This window comes from Mobula hypostoma, chromosome 5 (assembly GCF_963921235.1).
Source record: "Mobula hypostoma chromosome 5, sMobHyp1.1, whole genome shotgun sequence".
In the NCBI taxonomy this organism is placed as follows: domain Eukaryota; kingdom Metazoa; phylum Chordata; class Chondrichthyes; order Myliobatiformes; family Myliobatidae; genus Mobula; species Mobula hypostoma.
In genome coordinates this window covers 196929469-196955218 of record NC_086101.1, presented here as the reverse complement: position 1 = coordinate 196955218, position 25750 = coordinate 196929469, and the positions used below count along the sequence as shown (strand labels likewise).

General features: G+C 50.9%; 1 protein-coding gene and 1 pseudogene across 2 annotated transcripts in view; one reads left to right on the top strand and one right to left on the bottom strand.

Annotated features, from left to right (window-relative positions):
* Positions 1 to 25750, top strand: part of LOC134346400 (uncharacterized) — an 80309-nt gene that overhangs the window by 33203 nt on the left and 21356 nt on the right. For both annotated transcript variants that reach the window (XM_063047767.1, XM_063047766.1), the window contains exon 2: positions 16335 to 16511. In XM_063047767.1, coding sequence (XP_062903837.1) covers positions 16335 to 16511 — 177 coding nt within the window. The remainder of the gene's footprint in view (positions 1 to 16334; positions 16512 to 25750) is intronic.
* LOC134346406 (myosin heavy chain, embryonic smooth muscle isoform-like) lies at positions 13700 to 15167 on the bottom strand (annotated as a pseudogene).

Genomic DNA, 25750 nt, shown 5'->3' with positions numbered 1-25750 from the left:
GCGCCAGAATAGGAAGATTTGGCAGATAAATGAGTGAATGAGGAACTGGTGTTGGGGGGGTGCAGGTTTTCAGATATATGGACCATTTGGATTTTCTGAGGAAGGTACGATCTGTACGAAAGGGACGGGGTACACCTGAACCTGAGAGAGACCAATATCCTTGCTGCCACGTTTGCTGGAAATGTTCGGGAGAGTTTAAACTAATTTAGCAGGAGGATGGGAACCAGAGTGACAGTGGTGAGGATGGGGTAGTTGGTTTACAAACAGAGGCAGTGTGTAGTGAGACTCCAAGCAAGGAGAGGCTGATCTTAGGACAAAATTGCAGTCAATGGGATTATTTGAATTGATTATGCGGAGCAAGGACATGGCAGACCAATTGAATAATTACTTTGGTTCTGTCTTCACTAAGGAGGACATAAATAATCTTCCAGAAATAGTAAGGGACAGAGGGTCCAGTGAGATGGAGGAACTGAGCGAAATACATGTTAGTAGGGAAGTGGTGTTGGGTAAATTGAAGGGATTGAAGGCAGATAAATCCCTAGGGCCAGATGGTCTGCATCCAAGAGTGCTTAAGGAAGTGGCCCAAGAAATAGTGGATGCATTAGTGATAATTTTTCAAAACTCGTTAGATTCTGGACTAGTTCCTGAGGATTGGAGGGTGGCTAATGTAACCCCACTTTTTAAAAAAGGAGGGAGAGAGAAACCGGGGAATTATAGGCCGGTTAGCCTAACGTCGGTGGTGGGGAAACTGCTGGAGTCAGTTATCAAGGATGTGATAACAGCACATTTGGAAAGCGGTGAAATGATCGGACAAAGTCAGCATGGATTTGTGAAAGGAAAATCATGTCTGACGAATCTCATAGAATTTTTTGAGGATGTAACTAGTAGAGTGGATAGGGGAGAACCAGTGGATGTGGTATATTTGGATTTTCAAAAGGCTTTTGACAAGGTCCCACACAGGAGATTAGTGTGCAAACTTAAAGCACACGGTATTGGGGGTAAGGTATTGGTGTGGGTGGAGAATTGGTTAGCAGACAGGAAGCAAAGAGTGGGAATAAACGGGACCTTTTCAGAATGGCAGGCGGTGACTAGTGGGGTACCGCAAGGCTCAGTGCTGGGACCCCAGTTGTTTACAATATATATTAATGACTTGGATGAGGGAATTAAATGCAGCATCTCCAAGTTTGCGGATGACACGAAGCTGGGTGGCAGTGTTAGCAGTGAGGAGGATGCTAAGAGGATGCAGGGTGACTTGGATAGGTTGGGTGAGTGGGCAAACTCATGGCAGATGCAATTTAATGTGGATAAATGTGAAGTTATCCACTTTGGTGGCAAAAATAGGAAAACAGATTATTATCTGAATGGTGGCCGATTAGGAAAAGGGGAGGTGCAACGAGACCTGGGTGTCATTATACACCAGTCATTGAAAGTGGGCATGCAGGTACAGCAGGCGGTGAAAAAGGCGAACGGTATGCTGGCATTTATAGCGAGAGGATTCGAGTACAGGAGCAGGGAGGTACTACTGCAGTTGTACAAGGCCTTGGTGAGACCACACCTGGAGTATTGTGTGCAGTTTTGGTCCCCTAATCTGAGGAAAGACATCTTTGCCATAGAGGGAGTACAAAGAAGGTTCACCAGATTGATTCCTGGGATGGCCAGGTCTTTCATATGAAGAAAGACTGGATGAACTGGGCTTGTACTCGTTGGAATTTAGAAGATTGAGGGGGGATCTGATTGAAACGTATAAGATCCTAAAAGGATTGGACAGGCTAGATGCAGGAAGATTGTTCCCGATGTTGGGGAGGTCTAGAACGAGGGGTCACAGTTTGAGGATAGAGGGGAAGCCTTTTAGGACCGAGGTTAGGAAAAACTTCTTCACACAGAGAGTGGTGAATCTGTGGAATTCTCTGCCACAGCAAACTGTTGAGGCCAGTTCATTAGCTATGTTTAAAAGGAAGTTAGATATGGCCCTTGTGGCTACAGGGGTCAGGGGGTATGGAGGGAAGGCTGGGTTCTGAGTTGGATGATCAGCCATGATCATAATAAATGGCGGTGCAGGCTCGAAGGGCCGAATGGCCTACTCCTGCACCTATTTTCTATGTTTCTATGTTTCTATGTAAAAGGTGGAGGATATTGAAAAGGGTGAATAAAGGACTGAAAGTGATATATTTGAATGCGCGCAGTATACGGAATTGGGTAGGTGAACGTGTAGCACAGTTACAGATTGGCACTGAATCGTGGCTGAAAGATTATAGCTGGGAGCTACACATCCAAGGATACACACTGTATCGAAAGGACAGGCAGAAAGGGTGGTGTTGCTCTGTTGTTAAAAATGGAATCAAATATTAAAAAGAGGTGACATAGGGTTGGAAGGTGTTGAATCATTGTGGTAGAGCTGAGAAACTGCAAGGGTAAAAAGACCATGATGGGAGCTGTATACAGACCTGCAAACAGTATTAAGGATGTGGACTATGAATCACAATGGGAGTTAGAAAATGCATGTCAAAAAGGCAATGTTATGATAGCCATGGGGATTTCAATATGCAGGTAGATTGGGAAAATTGTGTTGGTGCTACATTACGAGGGGATAATTTCTAGAATGCCTAAAGGTGAATTATTCGAGCTGCTCATGATTGAGCCCACTAAGGGATCAGCTAATCTGGATTAGGTGTTGTGCAACGAACTGGAATTGATTAAGGAGCTTAAGGTAAAGGAACCCTTAGGGGTAAGTGTTCAGATGATTGAATTCATCCCTCAATATGAGAAGGATCAGCTAATGTCAAATGCATCAGTATTACAGTGGAGTAAAGGGAATTAGGCATGAAAGAGGAGCTGGCCAAAATTGATTGGAAGGGAACACTAGCAGGGAACGTGCAGAACAGTAATGGTTGGAATTTCAGGGAGCAGTTCGGAAGGCGAAGGATATATCTATCACAAGGAAGTGGTAATCTAAAGGCAGGGTGACACAATCATGGCTGACAAGAGAAGTCAAAGCCAATATGAAAGCCAAAGAGAGGACATAAAATAGAACAAAGATTAGTGGGAAGTTAGAGGATTGGGAAGCTTTCAAAAACCAACAGAAGGCAACTAAAAAGTCATAAAGAAGGAAAAGATAGAATACGAAGGTAAGCTAGCCAAGGGTTACTGAAAGTTTCTTCAGATTTCTAAAGTGTAAAAGAGGCAGCAGTAAATATTGGAACTCTGCAAAATGATGCTGGAGAGGTAGTGATGGGGACAAGGAAATGGCAGACAAACTGATGAAGTAGTTTGCACCAGTCTTCATGTGGAAGACACTAGCAGTATGGTAGAAGTTCAAGAATATCAGGAGTCAGAAGTGTGTAAATTTGCCTTTACCAGGGAGAAAATGCTTGGGAAACTAAGTTCTGAAGGTAGACAAGTCACCTGGACCAGATGGTCTGCAGTCCAGGGTTCTGAAAGAGATGGCTGAAGAGATTGTGGAGGAATTGTGGAGCTGTATGGAAAGGAATGGAGGGTTATGGGCTGAGTGCAGGTCGGTGGGACGAGGTGAGAGTAAGAGTTCGGCACAGACTACAAGAGCCGAGATGGCCTGTTTCCGTGCTGTAATTGTTATATGGTTATATGGTTTGTTATATGGAGTTAGTAATAATCTTCCAAGAATCAAGACTGAAAAATTGCAAATATCATTCCACCCTTTAAGAAAGGAGAGAGGCAGAAGAAAGGAAATTATAGACCAGTTAGTCTGATGTCAGTGGTTGGGAAGCTGTTTGCGTTGATTGTCAAGGATGTGGTTTCGAGGTATTTGGAGACATATGATAAAACAGGCCGTAGTCAGCATGGTTTCCTCAAGGGAAAATCTTGCCTGACAAATCTGTTGAAATTCTTTGAAGAAATAACAAACAGGATAGACAGAGGAGAATTGGTGGATGTTGTGTACTTGGATTTTCAGAAGGACTTTGACAGGGTGCCACACATGAGGCTGTTTAATAAGTGTCCATGGTATTACAGGAAATATTCGAATTGAATTGACTTTATTTCTTACATCCTTCACATACATGAGGAGTAAAAATCTTTACGTTACCTATCTGCCTGAGTGTGCAAAGTGCAATCACAGTAATTTATAATAACTAGAACAGTCAATGTAACATAGAATACACTCAAATCAGTGTGAGTTCATCAGTCTGACGGCCTGGTGGAGGAATCTGTCCAGGAGCCTGTTGGTCCTGGCCTTTATGCTGCGGTACCGTTTCCCTAGGGTAGCAGCTGGAAGAGGTTGTGGTTGGGTGACTCGGGTCCCCAATGATACCTCAGGCCCGTTTTTCACACCTATCTTTATAAATGTCCTGAATCATCATAAGACCATAAGATATAGGAGCAGAAGTAGGCCATTTGGCCCATCGAGTCTGCTCCACCATTCAATCATGGGCTGATCCAATTCTTCCAGTCATCCACACTCCCCTGCCTTCTCCCCATACCCTTTGATGCCCTGGCTAATCAAGAACCTATCTATCTCAACCTTAAATACACCCAATGACTTGGCCTCCACAGCCACTCGTGGCAACAAATTCCACAGATATACCATCCACTGACTTTCAGAAAGGACGGGGAGGGGGGCAAAAGAGGTGGGGACGTGGCACTGTTGATCAGAGATGGTGTCACTACTGCAGAAAAGGAGGAAATCATGGAGGGATTGTCTACGGAGTCTCTGTGGGTGGAAGTTAGGAATAGGAAGGGGTCAATAACTCTACTGGGTATTTTTTATAAACCACCCAATAGTAACAGGGACATTGAGGAGCAGATAGGGAAACAAATGCTGCAAAGGTGCAATAATAACAGGGTTGTTGTGGTGGGAGATTTTAATTTCCCAAATATTGATTGGCATCTCCCTAGAGTGAGGGGTTTAGATGGAGTGGAGTTTGTTAGGTGTTCAGGAAGGTTTCTTGACACAATATGTGGATAAGCCAACAAGAGGAGAGGCTGTACTTGATCTGGTATTGGGAAATGAACCTGTTCAGGTGTCGGGTCTCGCAGTGGGAGAGCATTTTGGAGATAGTGATCACAATTCTATCTCCTTTACCATAGCATTGGAGAGGGATAGGAACAGACAAGTTAGGGAAATGTTTAATTGGAGTAAGGGGAACTATGAGGTTATCAGGCAGGAACTTGGAAGCATAAGTTGGAAAGAGATGTTCTCAGGGGAACGTACCAAAGAAATGTGGGAAATGTTCAGGGGATATTTGCATGGGGCTCTGAGTAGGTAAGTTCCAATGAGATGGAAAGGATGGTTGGGTACGAGATCCATGGTGTACAAAGGCTGTTGTAAATCTGGTCAAGAAGAAAAGACGGGCTTACAAAAGGTTCAAAAAACTAGGTAATGATAGAGATCTAGAAGATTATACGGCTAGCAGAAAGGAGCTTAAGAATGAAATTAGGAGAGCCAAAAGGGGCCATGGTGAACAGGTTTAGGGAAAACCCCAAGGCATTCTACAAGTATGTGAAGAGCAAGAGGATAAGATGTGAGAGAATAGGACCAATCAAGTGTGACAATGGAAAAGTGTGTATGGAATCGGAGGAAATAGCGGAGGTACTTAAGGAAAACTTTGCTTCAGTATTCACAACAGAAAAGGATCTTGGCGATTTTAAGGATGACTTGCAGTGGACTGAAAAGCTTGAGCACGTAGATATTAAGAAAGAGGATGTGCTGGAGCTTTTGGAAAGCATCAAGTTGGATAAGGTGCCAGAATCGGATGAAATGTACCCCAGGCTACTGTGGGAGGTGAGGGATGAGATTGCTGTGCCTCTGGTGATGATCTTTGCATCATCAATGGGAGTGGGAGAGGTTCCGGATGATTGGAGGGTTGCAGATGTTGTTCCTTTATTCAAAAAAGGGAGTAGAGATATCCCAGGAAATTATAGGCCAGTGAGTCTTACCTCAGTGGTTGGTAAGTTGACAGGGAAGATCCTGAGAGGCAGGATTTATGAACATCTGGAGAGGTGTAATGTGATTAGGAATAGTCAGCATGGCTTTGTTAAAGGCAGATCGTGCCTTATGAGACTGATTGAATTTTCTGAGGATGTGACTAAACACATTGATGAAGGTAGAGCCATAGATGTAGTGTATATGGATTTCAGCAAGGCATTTGACAAGGTACCCCATGCCAGGCTTATTGAGAAAGTAAGGAACCATGGGATCCAAGGGGACATTGCTTTGTGGATCCAGAACTGGCTTGCCCACAGAAGGCAAAGGGAGGTTGTAGACGGGTCATATTCTGCATGGAGGTCGGTGACCAGTGGTGTGCCTCAGGGATCTGTTCTGGGACCCCTACCCTTTGTGATTTTTATAAATGACCTGGATGAGGAAGTGGAGGAATGAGTTAGTAAATTTGCTGATGACACAAAGGTTGGGGGTGTTGTGGATAGTGTGGAGGGCTGTCAGAGGTTACAATGGGACATTGATAGGATGCAAAACTAGGCTGAGAAGTGGCAGATGGAGTTCAACCCAGATAAGTGTGAGGTGGTTCATTTTGGTAGGTCAAATATGATGGCAGATGTAGTATTAATGGTAAGACTCTTGGCAGTGTGGAGGATCAGAGGGATCTTGGGGTCTGAGTCCATAGAAAACACAAAGCTGCTACGCGGGTTGACTCTGTGGTTAAAAAGACATATGGTGCATTGGTCTTTATCAATCGTGGAATTGAATTTAGGAGCCAAGAGGTAGTGTTGCAGCTATATAGACCCTGGTCAGACCCCACTTGGGGTACTGTGTTCAATTCTGGTTGCCTCACTATAGGAAGGATGTGGAAGCCATAGAAAGGGTGCAGAGATTTACAAAGATGTTGCCTGGATTGGGGAACATGCCTTATGAGAATAGGTTGAGTGAACTCAGCCTTTTCTCCTTGGAGCGATGGAGGATGAGAGGTGACTTGATAGAGATGTACTCCATAATCTCATCCCTAACAATCAATTCCAGCAACTTCCCAACCACTGACGCCAGGCTAACAGGTCTATCGTTTCCTTTCTGCTGCCCCCCACCCTTCTTAAATAATGGAGTAACATTTGCAATTTTCCAGTCATTGGGTACAATGCCAGAATCTGTCGACTCTTGAACAATCATTGGTAATGCCTCCACAATCTCTCCAGCTACTTCCTTCAGAACCCAAGAGTGCATTCCATCAGGTCCAGGAGATTTATCCACCCTCAGACCATTAAGCTTCCTGAGCACCTTCTCGATCGTAACTTTCATTGCACAAACTTCACTTCCCTGTCGCTCTTGAATGTCTTCCACTGTGAAGATTGATGCAAAATACGCATTCAGTTCCTCTGCCATCTCTGCATCTCTCATTACAATATCTCCAGCGTCATTTTGTATTGGTCCTATATCTACCGTCAACTCTCTTTCATCCTTTATATACTTAATAAAGCTTCTGATATCTTCTTTGATGTTAGTCGCCAGCTTCCTTTCATAATTCATCTTTTCCTTCTGAATGACCTTCTTAGTTTCCTTCTGCAAGTTTTTAAAAGCTTCCCAATCCTCTATCTTCCCACTAGTTCTCTTTTGCTTTTACTTTGGCTCTGACTTCACTTGTCAGCCACAGTAGTGTCCTTCCCTTTGAAAAATTTCTTCTTATTTGGAATATATCTGTCTTGCACTTCCCTCATTTTTTGCAGAAACTCCAGCCATTGCTGCTCTGCTGTCCTTCCTGCAAACGTCCCTTTCCATTTAACTTCGGCCAGTTCCCCTCTCATGCTATTGTAATTTCCTTTATTCCACTGAAATAACGACATTGGATTTTATTTTTTCCTCTCAAATTTCAGTGTGAACTCGCTCATATTGTGATCAGTGTTCCCTCAGGGATCCTTAACCTTAAGCTCTCTTATCACTTGTGGATCAATGCACAACACCCAATCTAGTACAGCTGATTCCCTAGTGGGCTCAACAACAAGCTGTTCTAAAAAGCCATCCCTTAGACATTCTCTTTCTTGAGGTCCAGTACTGACCTAGTTTTCCCATTCCAGTTATGGGAAGTCCACAACTTCAGATGCGCTGGGCTGTCCACACCACTCTCTGCAGAATCTTGTGATTAAGGGAAGTACAGTTCCCATACCAGGCCATGATGCAGACAGTCAGGATGCTCTCAATTCTGCCCCTGTGGAAAATTCTTAGGATTTGGGGGCCCAAAGCAAACTTCCTCAACTGTCTGAGGTGAAAGAGGCACAATTGTGCTTTCTTCACCACACAGCTGGTGTGCACAGACCACGTGAGATCTTTGTAAGGCCAATCAATGTAGTATCATCATCAAATTTAATTAGCAGATTGGAGCTTTGTGTGGCAACGCAGTCATGGGTATCATCATCATCATCATCTTCAGGTGCCATGCCCAGTTTGAGCTTTGACTGCCATGGCCCACACACTCCTGTTTTGGGTCAAGTGGATCAATTCATTGGTATTCATTTCCAGTTCTCAGACTGCTGTCTCCATCATCATTTGTCTTTGTCTTCCTCTTGCTTTCTTCCCTTCAATCTTTCCCATAATTACTGTGCATTCTAACTCCTCTTTCCTAATCACATGTCCAATGAAGTTACGTTGCCTTTTCATGATCTCATACATTATTTCTCTTTGTGTTTGCTCTGTTCATGACATCCTGGTGAGTATACAGAGAGTAAAGGAGGGGGTTGAGTACACAGCCCTGAGGGGCTCCTGTGTTGAGGGTCAGAGGTGAGGGAGCCCACTCTTACCACCTGCTGGTGATCTGACAGGAAGTCCAGGATTCAGCCGCACAAGGCAGGGTCAAGGCCGAGGTCTCTGAGCTTATTATCGAGCCTGGATGCTGATCTGTTGTCCAAGACCAGCATTCTCACACAAGCATCCTTCTCCAGATGTGTAAGGATGGTATGTAGAGCTGTGGCTATTGTGTCATCTGTCGATCAGTTGTGTTGGTAGGTGAATTGTAGGGGGTCCAGTGTGGGTGGTAACAAGCTGCAGATGTAATCCTTGACCAGCCTCTCAAAGCATTTGCTGATTATTGAGGTGAGTGCGACAGGACACCAGTCATTCAGACATGTTACTTTGGTCTTTTTTGGTCCAGGGAGAATGGTGGATAATTTGAAACAGGAGGACCCTCTACACTGGGAGAGAGAGAAATTAAAAATGTCTGTAAACACACATGTCAGTTGTGCTGTGCACGTCCTGAGTACTCGCCCTGGGATGCCGTCCGGTCCCGTAGCCTTACGAGAGTCCACTTGTTGGAAACACCTGCGTACCTGAGTCTCAGAGACGGCCAGGTTGCAGGTTGTAGTTGTGGTTTTCCTCGGAGGCTAAGATTTAGCGACTGAAGCACCTTCAATAACTCCAAAAGACTGAAGTTATGTAAAATACTGAAAGGCTTTTATTCGCTGTACAATACGACCTCCACGGTGAGTGTCTGCCCCCAGACTGAGAGGGACGGGCAAGGCGAAACACCTTTATACAGGACACTGTGGGAGGAGCCAGAGGGGCAGTCAGCAGAGGGGCGTGTCCAGACAGGTAACCCAGTTACAACATTCACCCCTCCTTTTTCTAAAAAAGAGTCCCGCGGGGTGAAGTGACTGACAATATCTACAAGAAGAATATTTACAGGTTAAGTCTATCAGGCGGTCGAGTCCGTCGCTGTGATCTACGTAGCACCGGCGATGGCGGTTGTGTTGGCTCCGGCCTGACTTGAGGTGCCAGCACGTTAGACGTTGTTAATGCCTCGTGCGTGTGCGTCGCGCCCGGTATGGGAGTGTCGTGTGGTGCCTGTATAGGGTTTGGGGTGCACGGTGTCTTGTGGGTACATACATTGGTGGGTACGAGGTCAATAGTCACCACGGAGTGTTCAGGGTAGGGGCCCGGAGCTCCTGCGGGCGCCAGGTCGCGGATGGAGACCGTGTCTTCCCGCCCATCAGGTAAAACCACGTAAGCATACTGGGGGTTCGCATGAAGTAAGTGAACCCTCTCGACCATCGGGGAGTATTTATTGCTCCTCGCATGTTTCTGGAGCAGCACTGGCCCCGGGGACGTCAGCCAAGATGGTAGGGTGGACCCAGTGGTCGATTTCTGGGAAAAGAAAAGAGCCACTCATGAGGGGTGGCGTTGGTGGCTGTGCATAACAGGGAGCGGATGGAGTGGAGTGCCTCGGGAAGGACTTTCTGCCAGCGGGAGACCGGCAGTCCCTTTGACCTGAGGGCTAACAGTGTGGCTTTCCACACCGTGGCATTCTCCTTCTCTACCTGTCCATTCCCCCGGGGATTATAGCTCGTGGTCCTACTGGTTGCAATTCCCCTAGCCAGTAGATATTGGCACAGCTCGTCACTCATAAACGAGGACCCTCTGTCACTGTGGATATAGCATGGGTATCCGAACAGAGTGAAGAGCTTGCGCAGGGCTTTTATAACTGACGTGGTAGTGGTATCGGGGTAGGGGATGGCGAAGGGGAACCACGAGTACTCGTCGATAATGTTAAGAAAGTATACATTGCAGTCGGTAGAGGGAAGGGGGGCCCTTAAAGTCAACACTCAGTCGCTCAAAGGGGTGGGTGGCCTCGATGAGTTGTGCCTTTTCGGGTCGGTAGAAGTGCGGTTTGCACTCTGCATCGTCCTGATCTCCTCACGGGAGTAAGGCAGGTTCCGGGCTTTCATAATGTGGAAAAGCTGGGTTATTAAACATGAATGCGACTGAGCCCTGGTCAGTTAGCAGGGTGAACCTTTTGCCGGCAAGATAGTGTCTCCAGTGCCTATAGCTTTCACTATGGCCTGGGCCTCTTTCTCCACTGCAGAGTGCCGAATTTCAGGGCCTTGACGGGTACGGGAGAAGAACGCCACTGGTCTTCCTGCCTGGTTGATGGTAGCAGCCAGCGCAAAGTCGGAGGCGTCACTCTCCACTTGGAAGGGAATGGCCTCATCCACCGCATGCATTGCTGCTTTGGCAATGTCCCCTTTTATGTGGCTGAAGGCTGTGCGGGCCTCGGCTGAGAGGGGGAATGTGGTGGACTTGACCAGGGGCGGGCCTTGTCTGCGTAGTTAGAGACCCGTTGGGCGTAATATGAAAAGAAGCCCAGGCATCTTTTGAGGGCTCTGAGGGTGTTGGGAAGAGGGAGTTCCAACAGGGGGCACATACGGTCGGGGTCAGGGCCAATGACTCCATTCTCCACAACACACCCAAGGATAGCAAGTCGGGTGGTCCCAAATACACACTTGTCCTTGTTATAGGTGAGGTTGAAAGCTTTGGCCGCTTGGAGAAATTTTTGGAGGTTGTTGTCGTGATCCTGCCGGTTGTGACCGCAGATGGTGATGTTATCCAGATATGGGAACGTGGCCTTCAGTTGGCACTGGTCCACCATCTGGTCCATTGCCCTCTGGAAGACAGATACACCATCCGTGACACCAAAGGGGACGCGCAGGAAGTGATAAAGCCTGCCATCCGCCTCGAAGGTAGTGTAAGGGCGGTCCTCCCGGCGGATGGGGAGCTGATGGTAAGCGGATTTTAGGTCTATGGTCGAGTACACCTTGTACTGTGCTATCTGATTGACCATATCCGCGATGCGGGGTAGAGGGTACGCGTCGAGCTGCGTGAATCTATTGATGGTCTGGCTATAGTCCACGACCATCCTATTCTTCTCCCCGTTCCGAACAACCACCACCAGCGCCCTCCAAGGACTTGTGCTTGCCTCAATGACCCCTCCCTGAGCAGCCGCTGCACCTCCGACTTAATGAAGGCTCTGTCCCCCGCGCTGTACCTCCTGCTTTTAGTTGCCACAGGTTTACAGTCGGGGGTCAGGTTGGCGAACAGCGGTGGGGGAGAGATCCTGAGGGTGGAGAGGCCGCAAGTGGTGTCGGTAGTGTGGCAGTTGGCATGGTGTTGGGTGGGATGCGCGGGTCGGTGTGTGTGTGTGGTCAGTAGCGGGGTACGTGACACATCCCTACAAAACAGGGGATTTATGACAGTAATTGGTGGGAGAGGCCCATCATACTTCATTGTCACGCTCTCCAGGTGGCTCTGGAAGTCCAACCTCAACAGCACAGGGGCACACAGTAGAGGCAAGACCAGTAACGTAAAGTCTCGATATTCTGTGCCCTGCACAACCCCCCCCCCCGGATGTCTGTTGTATGCGACCCGGAAGCCATGGTGACCCTCTGACTTACCGGCCGTATCACGTGTCCGCAATGCAGCACCGTGTCCGGGTGGATAAAACTCTCCGTGCTGCCCGTGTCAAACAGGCAGCTTGACCTGTGCCCCTCCACCAGGATGTCCATCATTGACATTGCGAGCTGGTGGGGAGCGTTTTGGTCGAGGGTCATGGAGGCCAGGGTTGAGTCGCTGTCTTGGTCTGGTGCGGTGGGGTGCCCCGTCAGCGCCCGTTGGTCGTAGGCGGTGGGAGGTGGGGCTGACCAAGATGGCCGCCCCATGTCTCGCACATGGTGGCGGAGGCAGGGAAGATGGCGGCAGGGAAGATGGCGACCCCCATATTATGCACGCAGTACTGCTCGATCCCGCTCACAGTTTGGACTTACAGACCTTCGCGAAGTGGCCCTTCTTTCCGCAGCTGGAGCAGGTAGCTTCTTGGACCGGGCAGTGTTTCCGGGGGTGCTTCTCCAGTCCGCAGAAGTAGCACCTCGCAGACTCGCGACTGGCAGCAGCCGAGGTCGATTCGCTGGCGGGTTGTGGGGTCTGCGGCGCCCACGAGGCCATCGGGGGATCACGTGCCTGGAGAGCCTCAGAGTTGTGCAGAGCGGCCTCCAACGTATCGGCCAGTTCAATCGCCGAACTTAACGTAAGATCGGCTTTTCCCAGCAGCCACTGGCGCACATACACTGACCTGGTCCCCATGATGAAGGCGTCTCTCACTAGAAGCTCTGCATTCTGCACCGCCGTCAGCTCCTGGCAATTGCATGCTCGCACGAGTGTCCGTAGGGCCTGGACGAACTCAGCACTTGACTCCCTGGGCCGTTGTTGCCGTGTCGCTAAGCGGTGCCGAGCATAGACGCTGTTTATTGGCCGCAGGTATTGTCTTTTGAGGGCGCTCATTGCGCCGTTATAGCTCGGCTGGTCTCTGATCAGCGAATAGACCCGTGGACTGACCCTGGAGAGGTCTCTCTCTCCCCCCCCCTCTCTCTCCCCCCCTCTCTCTCTCCCCCCCTCTCTCTCTCCCCCCCTCTCTCTCTCCCCCCCTCTCTCTCTCCCCCCCTCTCTCTCTCCCCCTCTCTCTCTCCCCCTCTCTCTCTCCCCCCCTCTCTCCCCCCCTCTCTCTCCCCCCCTCTCTCCCCCCCTCTCTCTACCCCCCTCTCTCCCCCCCTCTCTCTCTCCCCCCTCTCTCCCCCCTCTCTCTCTCCCCTCTCTCTCTCCCCCCCTCTCTCTCTCCCCCCTCTCTCTCTCTCCCCCCTCTCTCTCCCCCCCTCTCTCTCCCTCCCCCCTCTCCCCCCCTCTCTCTCTCCCCCCCTCTCTCTCCCCCCCCCCTCTCTCTCTCCCCCCCCCTCTCTCTCCCTCCCCTCTCTCTCTCCCTCCCCTCTCTCTCTCCCTCCCCTCTATTGAACAGCTGAGGGCTGGCCGGCACCTTTCCATCCCACAATTGCCCCTTTCTCACGCGCACGATGGAGACCGTGTATGTGTACGAGATACTTACACAGTCCCGATGAACAGAACTCAACAGTCTCCCATACTTTCTATGTATATATTAAAAAATTAAATTGAAACAAAATTTAAACTTCAAATGTCTATCAGGATATGGGAATTAGTTCTAACCCTTGTTTCTGCATCAATTTGTTCCTCTAACTCGTGGCCTTTGCCTCCAGTGCTGCAAGGTTTTCCTTGTACTTGCATCTGACAGCATTTTCCATCCCCTGCAACTTGGCTTTCAGCTCCTTGTTCTGACAATCGTGTTGTCGACGAGCTGTTTCTGCCTTCTGGGCATTGCTGTGTTCAGCAGAAAGATCTGCACTGAATTGACCAACCTGCAGGCTGGTTTTCTCCAGTCTATCATTATCCATTTCAGCATCCGTTCACTCTTCTATCTCCTCTTCCAGCTGAGCAATCCTGGCCTCAAGGTGTCTTTTCTCATCCAGAGCCAATGATTTTCCGGAACTGCTGCTGGCAATCTCTTCAGCCCGTTCACCTCTTTCCTGTTGTGTCTGACAGTTTGCGGCAATGGCCAGCAAGCTCCTCCTGTAATTGGGACCTTTCTGCCTCCAGTTGCTTCAGTCTCTTTGGACAGGGTCAGGATTTCCTTTCCAGAGCTGCGAGCTTCATCCGCTTCTCGCAGGTGCTCTTTCACTTGAGTCTGCAGTTTGTGCAGCTGCTTTCTGCTTCATCGTGGCCTTTGTTTGAAGCTTCAGTTTGTCACCCCAAATCCTTGAGAGTCATCTCCGACTTCTCCTTGGCAGTAACACCAGGGACTGCTGCTTTCACCCATCTTCCAGCGCTGTCTCCAGAGCACGAACCGGCTCAGTCAGTCTCTCACTTTGTTCGTGCTCGCCCGGCAGGTCCCTGTCTAACTCAGCGCTCATGGCTTCAGATTTACCTGCAGACGTGGCTTAACGTCGTCAGTAGCCTGGAGCTCATCCTCCAACTCTTTCAGCAGAGTCGGCATCTCTTCCAGCTGCTGCTCCAGAGCACGCGTGTGACTCGTATCCACCCTTCAGCTGACGAGCTTTCCATCTCCGTCACGGCAGTTTATTCACTTTCTCCTCCTCTCCTTCTGTTCCATTGCCACCTTGAGGACGCAGTCCGTGACAGGGTCTTTGTCTCCTTCTCGCCTGCCGCAGCCCCGTTCCTCTGCGTTCTTTAAGGAAATGTTCTTCAGCCAGTAACCCCCCACATTTCTTCTGTATCTTTTCAAGGTCGGAAGCAATCTGCCGTAGGTGGTCCAGCCCACAACCACATCATCCAACGCCAAAGTTCTTGGTCTTTTCCACAGGCAGATGCTTTCTATTCAAAGCACTGAGTTAAGACCTCCGTGTCTTCCTGTCGCTTCCTCTTAGCCTCCCCTGCATATTCCAGCCATGCAAAGCCACCATCTTGGCACTTAGATTCAGTCAACTGAGCCTGGACCTAGTACTTCATTCCCACAGGGGCTCTCCGTAACGTCTTTGTCGAGAACGTTCACACAGTAATGTCCAGTGCTGGTGAGCTGGTGAGACACTGGCCATTCAAACATCTTTGCCCGGTCATCCTCCATATCCAGTCCTGCTCCTACTTTCTTCAGGGAAGATTTACTCAAGAGTAACGGAATGTTCACTGGTACCTGCTCCGTTTCAATGTAACGTTTTGTCTGCCCTATTCCTGCAGGAATTTTCACCCTTTTGGTGAAATGTACAATCTTCCCATCCCCAGATTTGAATGCTTTGTCAGTCGGTGTGTCTGTCTTCACCAGTTTCTGCACTTCATTCTGGTTTCGTTCACTTACAGAGTGTTCTCCCCACAATAACTGTATCAATAACAACAGATCCTAGAGATTCCATCATCAAAATCACTGCAATTATGTGATTCCTTCGCAAACAATCTGATATGGCACTCCTCTACATCTTCAATTTTGTTATTTTCCTCTTGTTCGTTTTTGTCCCACTCCCCTCCCCTCCTCCCACTGCCCTTCTCTCCCTCTCTCCCCCTCCCCCATCTCTGCACCCTCCCCTTCCCCCTCTCCCCCATCCTGCACCCTCCTCACCCCTCCTGCACTCCTCCCCTCCTTCCCCCTCCTGCACCCTCTCCCTCCGCCCTCTCACCCCCACCCCCTCTCCCACTCCCCTGTACACCTCCCCCATCTCTCCCCCTCCCCATCCCCTCCTCCTCGCTCCCCTTCCCCCATCTCTGCCCTCTCACCCCCACTCCCCCTGTTGCCTCCTCTCCCACTCCCCCTGTACCCCTCCCCATCTCTCCCCCCACCTCCGCCCTCTCACCCCCACCCCCCTCCACCATCTCACCCTTCTCCCATCTCCATCCTGTCACTCCCCATCACCCCCTCTTAACCCTCCCCATCTCTGCCCTCTCCTCCCCCACTCTCTCCCTCACCTCCCCTACCCCACTCACCCCCTCTTCCCTTTCTCCCTACCCCTCCTTCTCCTCTCCCCTCCCACTATTCCCCCACGCCTCCTCTCCCTTTCCCTCACCCCTCCTCCCCTCACCCCCTCCTCTGTCCCCCCACTTCACCCATCTTCCATTCTCACCCCTCTCTCCCCCCTCCTCCACTTCCTTCTGCTCCATCCCCCCACGCCACCCCCTCTCCTCCACTCTCTCCCTCTCTTTCACTCTCCTCTTACCCCTCTCTCCCCCTCCCCACTCTAACCCACCCCCACTCCCCTCCACATCCCTCTCCTCCATCCCATCCCCTCCCCCCCCCCCATTTCAGGTTTTGGGGCTGACGATGACACAGGTTCTGACTACGGTGGGCACTATGGGCAGAGAGGGTGCAAGGACATCTGCGAACCAGGCTTCGTACCAGTGGACATCTCCGGTCTCTCTTGTAGCCGTGGACGCTGGTTCAAGTATGGGACAAACATCCCGACCCAGGACATCGAGTGTCAAGGTGAGTGTCACGGTGGTGATCGTGGCCCTACCACGGACTCACAGGTTGGGATCCGGGTTCGATTCTGACCTCGGGTACTGTCCATGTGGAGTTTTCATGTTCTCCCTGTGACCGTCTGCGTTTCCAACAGTGACCCAGTTTCCTCCCACATTCCGAACGCAGGCTGATTATTGATTGTGAAATTAGCTTGATCGGATCGGACTGTGGGCCGTGTGGGTGGGTCTGGGATCGGACTGTGCGCCGTGTGGGTGGGTCTGGGATCAGTCTTGGATCGGACTCTGCGCCGTGTGGGTGGGTCTGGGATCGGACTGTGCACCGTGTGGGTGGGTCTGGGATCGGACTGTGCACCGTGTGGGTGGGTCTGGGATCAGGCTGTGCACCGTGTGGGTGGGTCTGGGATCAGGCTGTGCACCGTGTGGGTGGGTCTGGGATTGGACTGTGCACCGTGTGGGTGGGTCTGGGATCGGACTGTGCACCGCGTGGGTGGGTCTGGGATCGGACTGTGCACCGTGTGGGTGGGTCTGGGATCGGACTGTGCGCCGCGTGGGTGGGTCTGGGATCGGACTGTGCGCCGCGTGGGTGGGTCTGGGATCGGACTGTGCGCCGCGTGGGTGGGTCTGGGATTGGACTGTGCGCCGCGTGGGTGGGTCTGGGATCGGACTGTGCGCCGCGTGGGTGGGTCTGGGATCGGACTGTGCGCCGTGGGGGTGGGTCTGGGATCGGACTGTGCGCCATGTGGGAGGGTGGGTGTGGGATCGGACTGTGCGCCATGTGGGAGGGTGGGTGTGGGATCGGACTGTGCACCGTGTGGGTGGGTCTGGGATCAGGCTGTGCACCATGTGGGTGGGTCTGGGATCAGGCTGTGCACCGTGTGGGTGGGTCTGGGATCAGGCTGTGCACCGTGTGGGTGGGTCTGGGATCGGACTGTGCGCCATGTGGGAGGGTGGGTGTGGGATCGGACTGTGCGCCATGTGGGAGGGTGGGTGTGGGATCGGACTGTGCACCGTGTGGGTGGGTCTGGGATCAGGCTGTGCACCGTGTGGGTGGGTCTGGGATCAGGCTGTGCACCGTGTGGGTGGGTCTGGGATCAGGCTGTGCACCGTGTGGGTGGGTCTGGGATCGGACTGTGCGCCGTGTGGGTGGGTCTGGGATCGGACTGTGCGCCGCGTGGGTGGGTCTGGGATCGGACTGTGCGCCGCGTGGGTGGGTCTGGGATCGGACTGTGCGCCGCGTGGGTGGGTCTGGGATCGGACTGTGCGCTGCGTGGGTGGGTCTGGGATCGGACTGTGCGCCGTGTGGGTGGGTCTGGGATCGGACTGTGCGCCATGTGGGCGGGTGGGTGTGGGATCGGACTGTGCGCTGCGTGGGTGGGTCTGGGATCGGACTGTGCGCCGTGTGGGTGGGTCTGGGATCGGACTGTGCGCCATGTGGGCGGGTGGGTGTGGGATCGGACTGTGCACCATGTGGGTGGGATCGGACTGTGCACCATGTGATCAGACTGTGCACTGTGACATCTTACCCCTGACATCTCCTCTACCTACTTCCAAGCACCTTAAAACTCTGCCCTCTCGTGTTCGTGCAACTCTCGCTTCGTTTGGCGGCATAGGGGTTGATAGCCCCCACCCGGCCAAACTTAAGAAATCTCGTTTGGATGGGTGCTACGCGATGTGTCCCTGTTACAAATCAGTACCCTGAAATAACAAACAGTACACAGTACGTGATTAAACGATCGAGCTTTATAATTCTTACTTTGACCATATGTTTAGTAAAGAAAATGAAAAAACAAAAAGGGCCCAATCTTATGAAACAGTCTGTGTGCAATGTTGGAGCTCACTGGCAAGCCGATCGTCCACCATCGACCTCCTCCGATCGTCGCTGCCCTTCGGACCCTCGCTCCAAATCCACCCCGCCCGGTGGTGTATCAGGTCTCTCCATTCACGTCTTCTCTCCTCATCTCTCCCTGGCAAAAGACAACAGAAATCTCTCTTCCAGACTCACAAGAAAGAACAACAGCATTCCAAACCCTGTTATCACTAGTCATAACCCAAACATTGCTGCTACAGAGAAACCATGACATTGTCAGTGAAATCCTACAGCATGTTACACTCTCCTCCCACCCCTACCAAATTCAGTCATGTCCTCACGACATTGAGATAATTCGCTAACCCTTCCTGCAAAACAGAGTCCAATCCAGGTGTAAAAGGCAGTGACAGAGCTCCCCAACACAGTAGGGGTCACACTCTGTTCCCCTGGTGTTACGTAGGCCAGCCTATCTGGTGGTCTCCTAATTCTCTGAGACCTCTGCATGCTATCATCCAACTCTTCAGCTTCCGACACTACTGGAGATACTTCCGGTCTACCTGGCGAGGCCTCCCCCGACCTATCACTCGTCCCTCTGTCCTGTGATCAAACTCCGCTTCCTCCGTGCAGGGTCCCGCTGCAACCCAGGCTGCCACAGATATTCCACCCCCCCCCCCACTTCACCTGTCTCAGTGGGAGAAGGGCCGGGAGTCTCTTCCTCAATCACTGGGGAGTTAGCGAAAGGCAGCAAATACCACACATCCAGGTCCTCACCCTCCGAATCAGTATCCCTCTCGGGTGGGAGCTGGCCTAACCTCGCCTGTGGGGGCTTGGTATTCCCCCCATGTTTCCGAAGAGTCCTCTTACGAGGTGTAGGCTCCAAGTCGGGCTCTGGGTCTACCTGCACCTCTTGTCCCAGGGGCAGCAGGTGGTTCCAATGGAGAATTTTGACAGGCCCATTCCCATCCTCTGGTTTCACCCGGAAAACTGGTAGGTTTGGCATCTGACTCTCCACCACATCGGGTGTGGCCGCCCAGAGGTCAGCCAACTTGTGCTTTCCAGGTAGCCCCAAATTCCTCATGAGGACTCCGTCTCCCAGCAGGAACTGGGAGAACCTCACCATCTGATCATACCTCCTCTTATTCCCTTGATTCTGCTGGGCAGTCACGACCCCAGCCAATTCATAAGCCTTTTTCAACTCTCTTCCCATGTCAGACACATACTTCAGATAAGTCTTCGGTGGTAAGTCACCCTCGTCAGTCCCAAAACAAAGGTCAATGGGCAACCTCCCCTCGCACCCAAACATCAGATAATATGGTGAGTACCCAGTAGCTTCATTTCGTGTACAATTATAACTGTGGACCAGATGCCCAATATGTTGGCTCCACCTGCTCTTCTTGCTGATCTCCAGGGTCCTGAGCATGTCTAGCAAGGTCGGATTAAACCTCTCAGGCTGGGGATCGCCCTGCAGGTGATAGGGCATGATCCTCGACTTCTCAACTCCAAGCATGCCCAGTAACTCTCAGATGAGTCTGCTCTCAAAGTCCCGTCCCTGATCACGATCTATTCACTTGGGAAGGCCATAATAAATGAAATACTTCTCCCATAACACATTTGCCACCGTAGTCACCCTCTGGTCCTTGGTAGGAAAAGCCTGAGCATATCTGGTGTAGTGGTCCGTGATGACTAAGACATTCGCCGTGTTGCTGGCATCGGGTTCTATGGACAGGAAATCCATACACACCAGATCCAGGGGCCCTGCACTCTGCAAGTGGGACAAGGGAGCTGCCCGCCTAGGCAGTGTCTTCCGGCATATGCAACGAATGCATGACTTGCAGTATTCTTCAACCTCCGACTTCATTCAGGGCCAGTAAAACCGGTCTCTGAGCAATCCATAAGTCTTTTCCACCCCCAAATGTCCAGAATCATCATGAAGTGATTTCAACGCCATCCTCCGATACTCCTCTGGCAGAACCAGCTGGCAACGCCGGGGTCGTTCCGGAGGTGATGTGACCCGGTATTAGATCTGGCTCTTCAACTCCACCCGAGGCCATTCTCATAGTAATGGAGGCACCGACACACATGTTTCATCCTGTCCACCTGAGCCATGTCTCCCCTTTCGACCATCGTCCAAATGGTACCAATGCCCAGATCATCTCGCTGATCAACTCAATTCCAGCAGCTGATTTGTCTTCAGAGCAGTCAGGTCACAGTAAACCTGGGGAATGGTGTCATCAGAAGCCCCCATTTGATCCACTGCTCACTCCTGCCCCTCCTTTTCCTCTGCCTTCACGGTGATGGCAAACAGACCCATGGCCTTCACCCCAGGGGCAGGATCGCTCTCCCACTCCTCGTCCCTGTCCAGTTCCCCATGCACCCGTCGGGACAAAACATCTACATCAGTGTTCCGGCTCCCCGGCCGGTACTTCAGGCTGAAATCATAGGCAGACAACGCTGCCAACCGCCGATGGCCTGTGGCACCCAGTTTCACCGAGGTCAGGATGTAAGTCAGGGGGTTGTTGTCCGTCCTCACCTCAAACTTGGCCCCGTAGAGATAGTCACTCAGCTTATCCACCACCACCCATTTCAACACCAGAAATTCCGACTTGTGCGTGGGATAGTATTTCTTGGAGGGCAATAAACTCTGGCTGACGAACACAATGTGTCTCAACCCAGAGCCCTGATCCTGATACAGGATGCCCCCTAAACCCTCTCGGCTGGCATCCGTGCGCAGCACATACGGTAATCGGCGGTCAGCAAAAGCCAGCACCAGTGCCTGCGTCAGCAGCTCCTTCAGCAACTGAGAGGCCTCCTCACATTTTACATCCCACCTCGGTCCAAAGGGCTCCGACGGGCTGAGATACTCTCCACTCTCCTTTCCTTTATTCCCCTCCCTTTCTTGACCGCTGAGTCATACAACTTCAGGGACTCCCCGGTTCCTGCGGGTTGGAAGAGGAGGCTGGTAGAGAAGATTTTGAAGCTGGAAGGTGACTTTTCCACTGACGAGTTTGATGTGGGTTGTTCCAAGAGCACGCGTCACACTATCCGGGTGACCGAGGATACCCCGTTCAGAGAAAGGTCGCGGCGACTCGCCCCTGCAGACGTGGAAGACGTGTGGCAGCATTAGTGTAAGATGAAGGAAGCTGGGATCATCACAGAGTCCCAAAGCCCCCATGCATCCCCAATAGTAGTGGCCTGGAAGAAGAACAAGAAGGTACGGATGTGTGTGGACTATAGGGAGGGTAACCACACAGGAACTGAGTCAGTGGGTGACTCACTTTCACGTAGCCTTTCACAAACCTTTCACAAGGCGTACGGTGTATTGGCCTTCATCAATCGTGGAATTGAATTTAAGAGCCGAGAGGTAATGTTGCAGCTATATAGGACCCTGGTCAGACCCCACTTGGAGTACTGTGCTCAGTTCTGGTCACCTCACTACAGGAAGGACATGGAAACCATAGAAAGGGTGCAGAAGGATGTTGTCTGGATTGGGGAGCGTGCCTTATGAAAACAGACTGAGTGAACTCGGCCTTTTCTCCTTGGAGCAACGGAGGATGAGGGGTGACTGATAGAGGTGTATAAGGTGATGAGAGGCATTGATCGTGTGGATAGTCAGAGGCTTTTTCCCAGGGCTGAAATGGTTGCCACAAGAGGACACAGGTTTAAGGTGCTGGGGAGTAGGTACAGAGGAGATGTCAGGGGTAAGTTTTTTTTACTCAGAGTGGTGAGTGCGTGGAATGGGCTGCCTGCGACGGTGGTGGAGGTGGATACAATAGGGTCTTTTAAGAGACTTATAGATAGGTACATGGAGCTTAGTAAAATAGAGGGCTATAGATAAGCCTAGTAATTTCAAAGGTAAGGACATGTTCGGCACAACTCTGTGAGCCGAAGGGCCTGTATTGTGCTGTAGGATTTCTATGTTTCTAAACCTCCGATACTAAACACAGAACCCGAGGAACGAGTGCAGAGCGCTCAGTCTGGGGTCTTGGCCAAGTGGTAACCGCCTCGATCGTAGCTGGGTCATTAACTACCCCAAACCGTGAGACTATGTGCCAAACATAGCCAACAGACGTTTGTCAGAACTGGCACTTGTCCAGGGAAAATTTTAACCCTTCAGCTTTCAGGCGGCCCAGCACCTTTAACGGCCTCGCTTCATGTTCTTCCGAGGTGGATCCAAACACTATGAGGTCATCCAGATACACCAACACCTCAAGCAAGTTCATATCCCCCACCGTCTTCTCCATGACCCGCTGGAAGGTTGCAGGGGTTCCTGATATGCTCTGGGGCATCCTTTCAAAATGGAGAAATCCCAGGGGACATATAAATGCCGTCTTCTCTTTGTCAGCCTCAGTCATAGGGATCTGGTAATATCCACTCCTCAAGTCCAGCACACTGAAACACTTCGCACCACTCAGGCAGGCCAGTGTGTCTTCGACCCCCCCACAGTAAAACTGGTCAGGGACGGTGTGCCTGTTCAGAGTCCTATAGTCCACACACATCTGTACCTTCTTATTCTTCTTCCAGGCCACTACTATTGGGGATGCATGGGGGCTTTGGGACTCTGTGATGATCCCAGCTTCCTTCATCTTACACTAATGCTGCCACACGTCTTCCACGTCTGCAGGGGCGAGTCGCCGCGACCTTTCTCTGAACGGGGTATCCTCGGTCACCCAGATACTGTGACCTGTGCTCTTGGAACAATCCACATCAAACTCGTCAGTGGAAAAGTCACCTTCCAGCTTCAACATCTTCTCTACCAGCCTCCTCTTCCAACCCGCATGAACCGGGGAGTCCCTGAAGTTGTATGACTCAGCGGTCAATGTCCCCTCCTTTTCCAATAGTTTCTCCCAACGTGTCTCACGGGGACACTAGACATTACCGTCACCGGGAACAAATGCGCCAGGGGCACCCCTCACTTGAAGGTGACCTCCCTCTTCGTAGTGTTCCTGACGATCACCGCCATCCTGCTCACCTGTACAACTGAGGGCTTCTGCAATTCAGGCCTCACCAGCACCCCAGCAGGAAATCCTAACTCCCCCTCGTGGTCTTCCGGAGTGTCTGCGAAGAAGGCCTCGCCCTCAGACACTCTGGGAAATTTGGGGGTCCACATCACTCTCGCTACTTCCCCGGGTCATACCACCATTGGCTTCGACTGAGTGAACCACACAGTTCCTCGTCTAAATTGGGTATCCGGCCCAATGTTGCCACACACTTCCTCAACAGCAGCTCGAAACACTGGGTGCACGGACAATGTTCCCAAAAAGTTCTCACCAACCTTCTCCTTGCAGACCCCCACGAGCCTCCTCACAAGAGGGGTGTTGGTCTCCACCAGAATCGAAACGCTGCCCGTCTCAACAGGGTCCTGACAAACCAGCACCAATGTATCAAGGACCTCAGCCACTCCCACATTGGCCTCCGAGAACACCAACTTCACTGACAAATAACCATCGTGTGGATAATCACCAGCACTAAGCTCTCAGATCTCCAGTGCCCTGAATGGTGTCAAGGGTAAATGGTTCAGATACCGGTTATAAAACGAATGGTACAACAACGTGACCTGTGACCCAGTGTCGAGTATGGCTTTAGCATAGATCCCCTCTATTCGTAGTGAAACACTGGAGCGTGGTCCCACTGAGCCTTCAGCAATTGGGTCTTTCATTTTCGGAAGTTCCTTGGTACATTCCTGAGACACCAGGCCGTTGCCTCACTGGGTCTCCTAGGTTTTCCCAACGACTCTCCCTGCTGAGGTAACCGGGGGCTCACTCTCCTTCTGGCGTGACACCTGCTGCCAGCAGCCCTCCACATTGTTCGTCCCCTTAGAGGAACCACACCCCCCCCATCAGCGCCATCATATGGGGGGGGGGGTCACACCCGCTGATAACAGCCAATATATCTTCATTCTCAACTCTGCCACAATCTCTTCTTCTCCCCGGGGTAGGCTATCTGTGGTCACTTCACCGCAGGGGACACTACCGAGGACTGTACCCTGCTGACGGGTCCTCCCACACCTCCGATGCATTCCCCTCTTCCTGTACCTCTCTGACCAGCTCAACAAAAGACGGAGGGGGCACATCTTATGAGACTGTCGGAGACCCCAATCAATCAGGTCATGGGACTGGACGCTCCTGGCTATCTGGTCCATTCTTAACTGATCCACCTCAGCCGCCCGAATGACCCTTCTGCACCGTAAGCAATTCAGCTGCCTCTCTAGCCGAAAAATAAAAGCGAAAGCCCCCTTCTCCTGACACATGTTTTGGAGTACATTCAGCCAGAGGCTCATTCCTCCAAGATGCAGCACAGAGCATCATAGGAGGTCATTCCTGCCTGTGGCCACCAAACTTTACAACTCCTCCCTTGGAGGGTCAGACATCCTGAGCCAATAGGCTGGTCCTGGACTTATTTCATAATTTACTGGCATAATTTACATATTACTATTTAACTATTTATGGTTGTATGACTATTATTTATGGTGCAACTGTAATGAAAACCAATTTTCCCCTGGGATCAATGAACTATGACTATGACTATGAAACCCCACTATGACCTCCACTGGGCTTCCACCCAGGCCTAAAGAATTGTCCAGTGCTTGCAGATAGTTTACAGCTGTCAGATATTTCAACCTGACAGCTCTCACAACGTCAGCGGCCCGCCATTCAAACTTTCAACCAATCTCGGTCGCCTTTCATCATCAGAGTTCTGCCACTCATCTAACAACTGAGAGGTCCTCTCCACCCAAGTCTCATACTCCTCCTCCCCCCCCCCTTAGGGGTGGGCATAATTCCAGAGAATAGGCGGAGCCCACCACAGCTGGGACTTTGAATCTGATTTTTCAATTTATTCGCAAGAGAAGTAAGTGCAGATACTAACTCAGAATTGTCACTCTTCACCGGGGGACATGGACTAATTAGACATTCCAAATCCGACCACTCTTTCTCCTCACTCCTCAGAAACGAGAGAACCCTATCTTTGAAATCTTTGCCCCAGCTACCGCTACCTCGGCACTGGTCTGCATTAAAACGAGAGCTGCGCCAGCCATTTTATCAAACCTCTGCTCACAATCGCAACTTCAACAGTACTTAACAGTGGAATTAACAATTCATCCGGAGTACAAATATCTGCCCCATTGGTTCTTTGCTCAGGGTAATCAGACAGAATCCAACAGAATTAATCCCAGACGAGCCCCCAAAATTGTAACTCTCGCTTCGGCCCAGCCAAACTTAAGAAATCTCGTTTGGGTGGGTGCTGTGTGATATGTCCCCTGTTACAAATCAGTACCCCGAAATAACAAACAGTACACAGTATGTGATTAAACGATTAAGATTTATAATTCTTACTTTGACTGTATGGCTAGCAAAGAAAACGAAAAAAAACGAAAAAGGGCTCAATCTTATGAAAAAGTGCTGGAGCTCACTGACAAGTCGATTGTCCGCCATTGACCT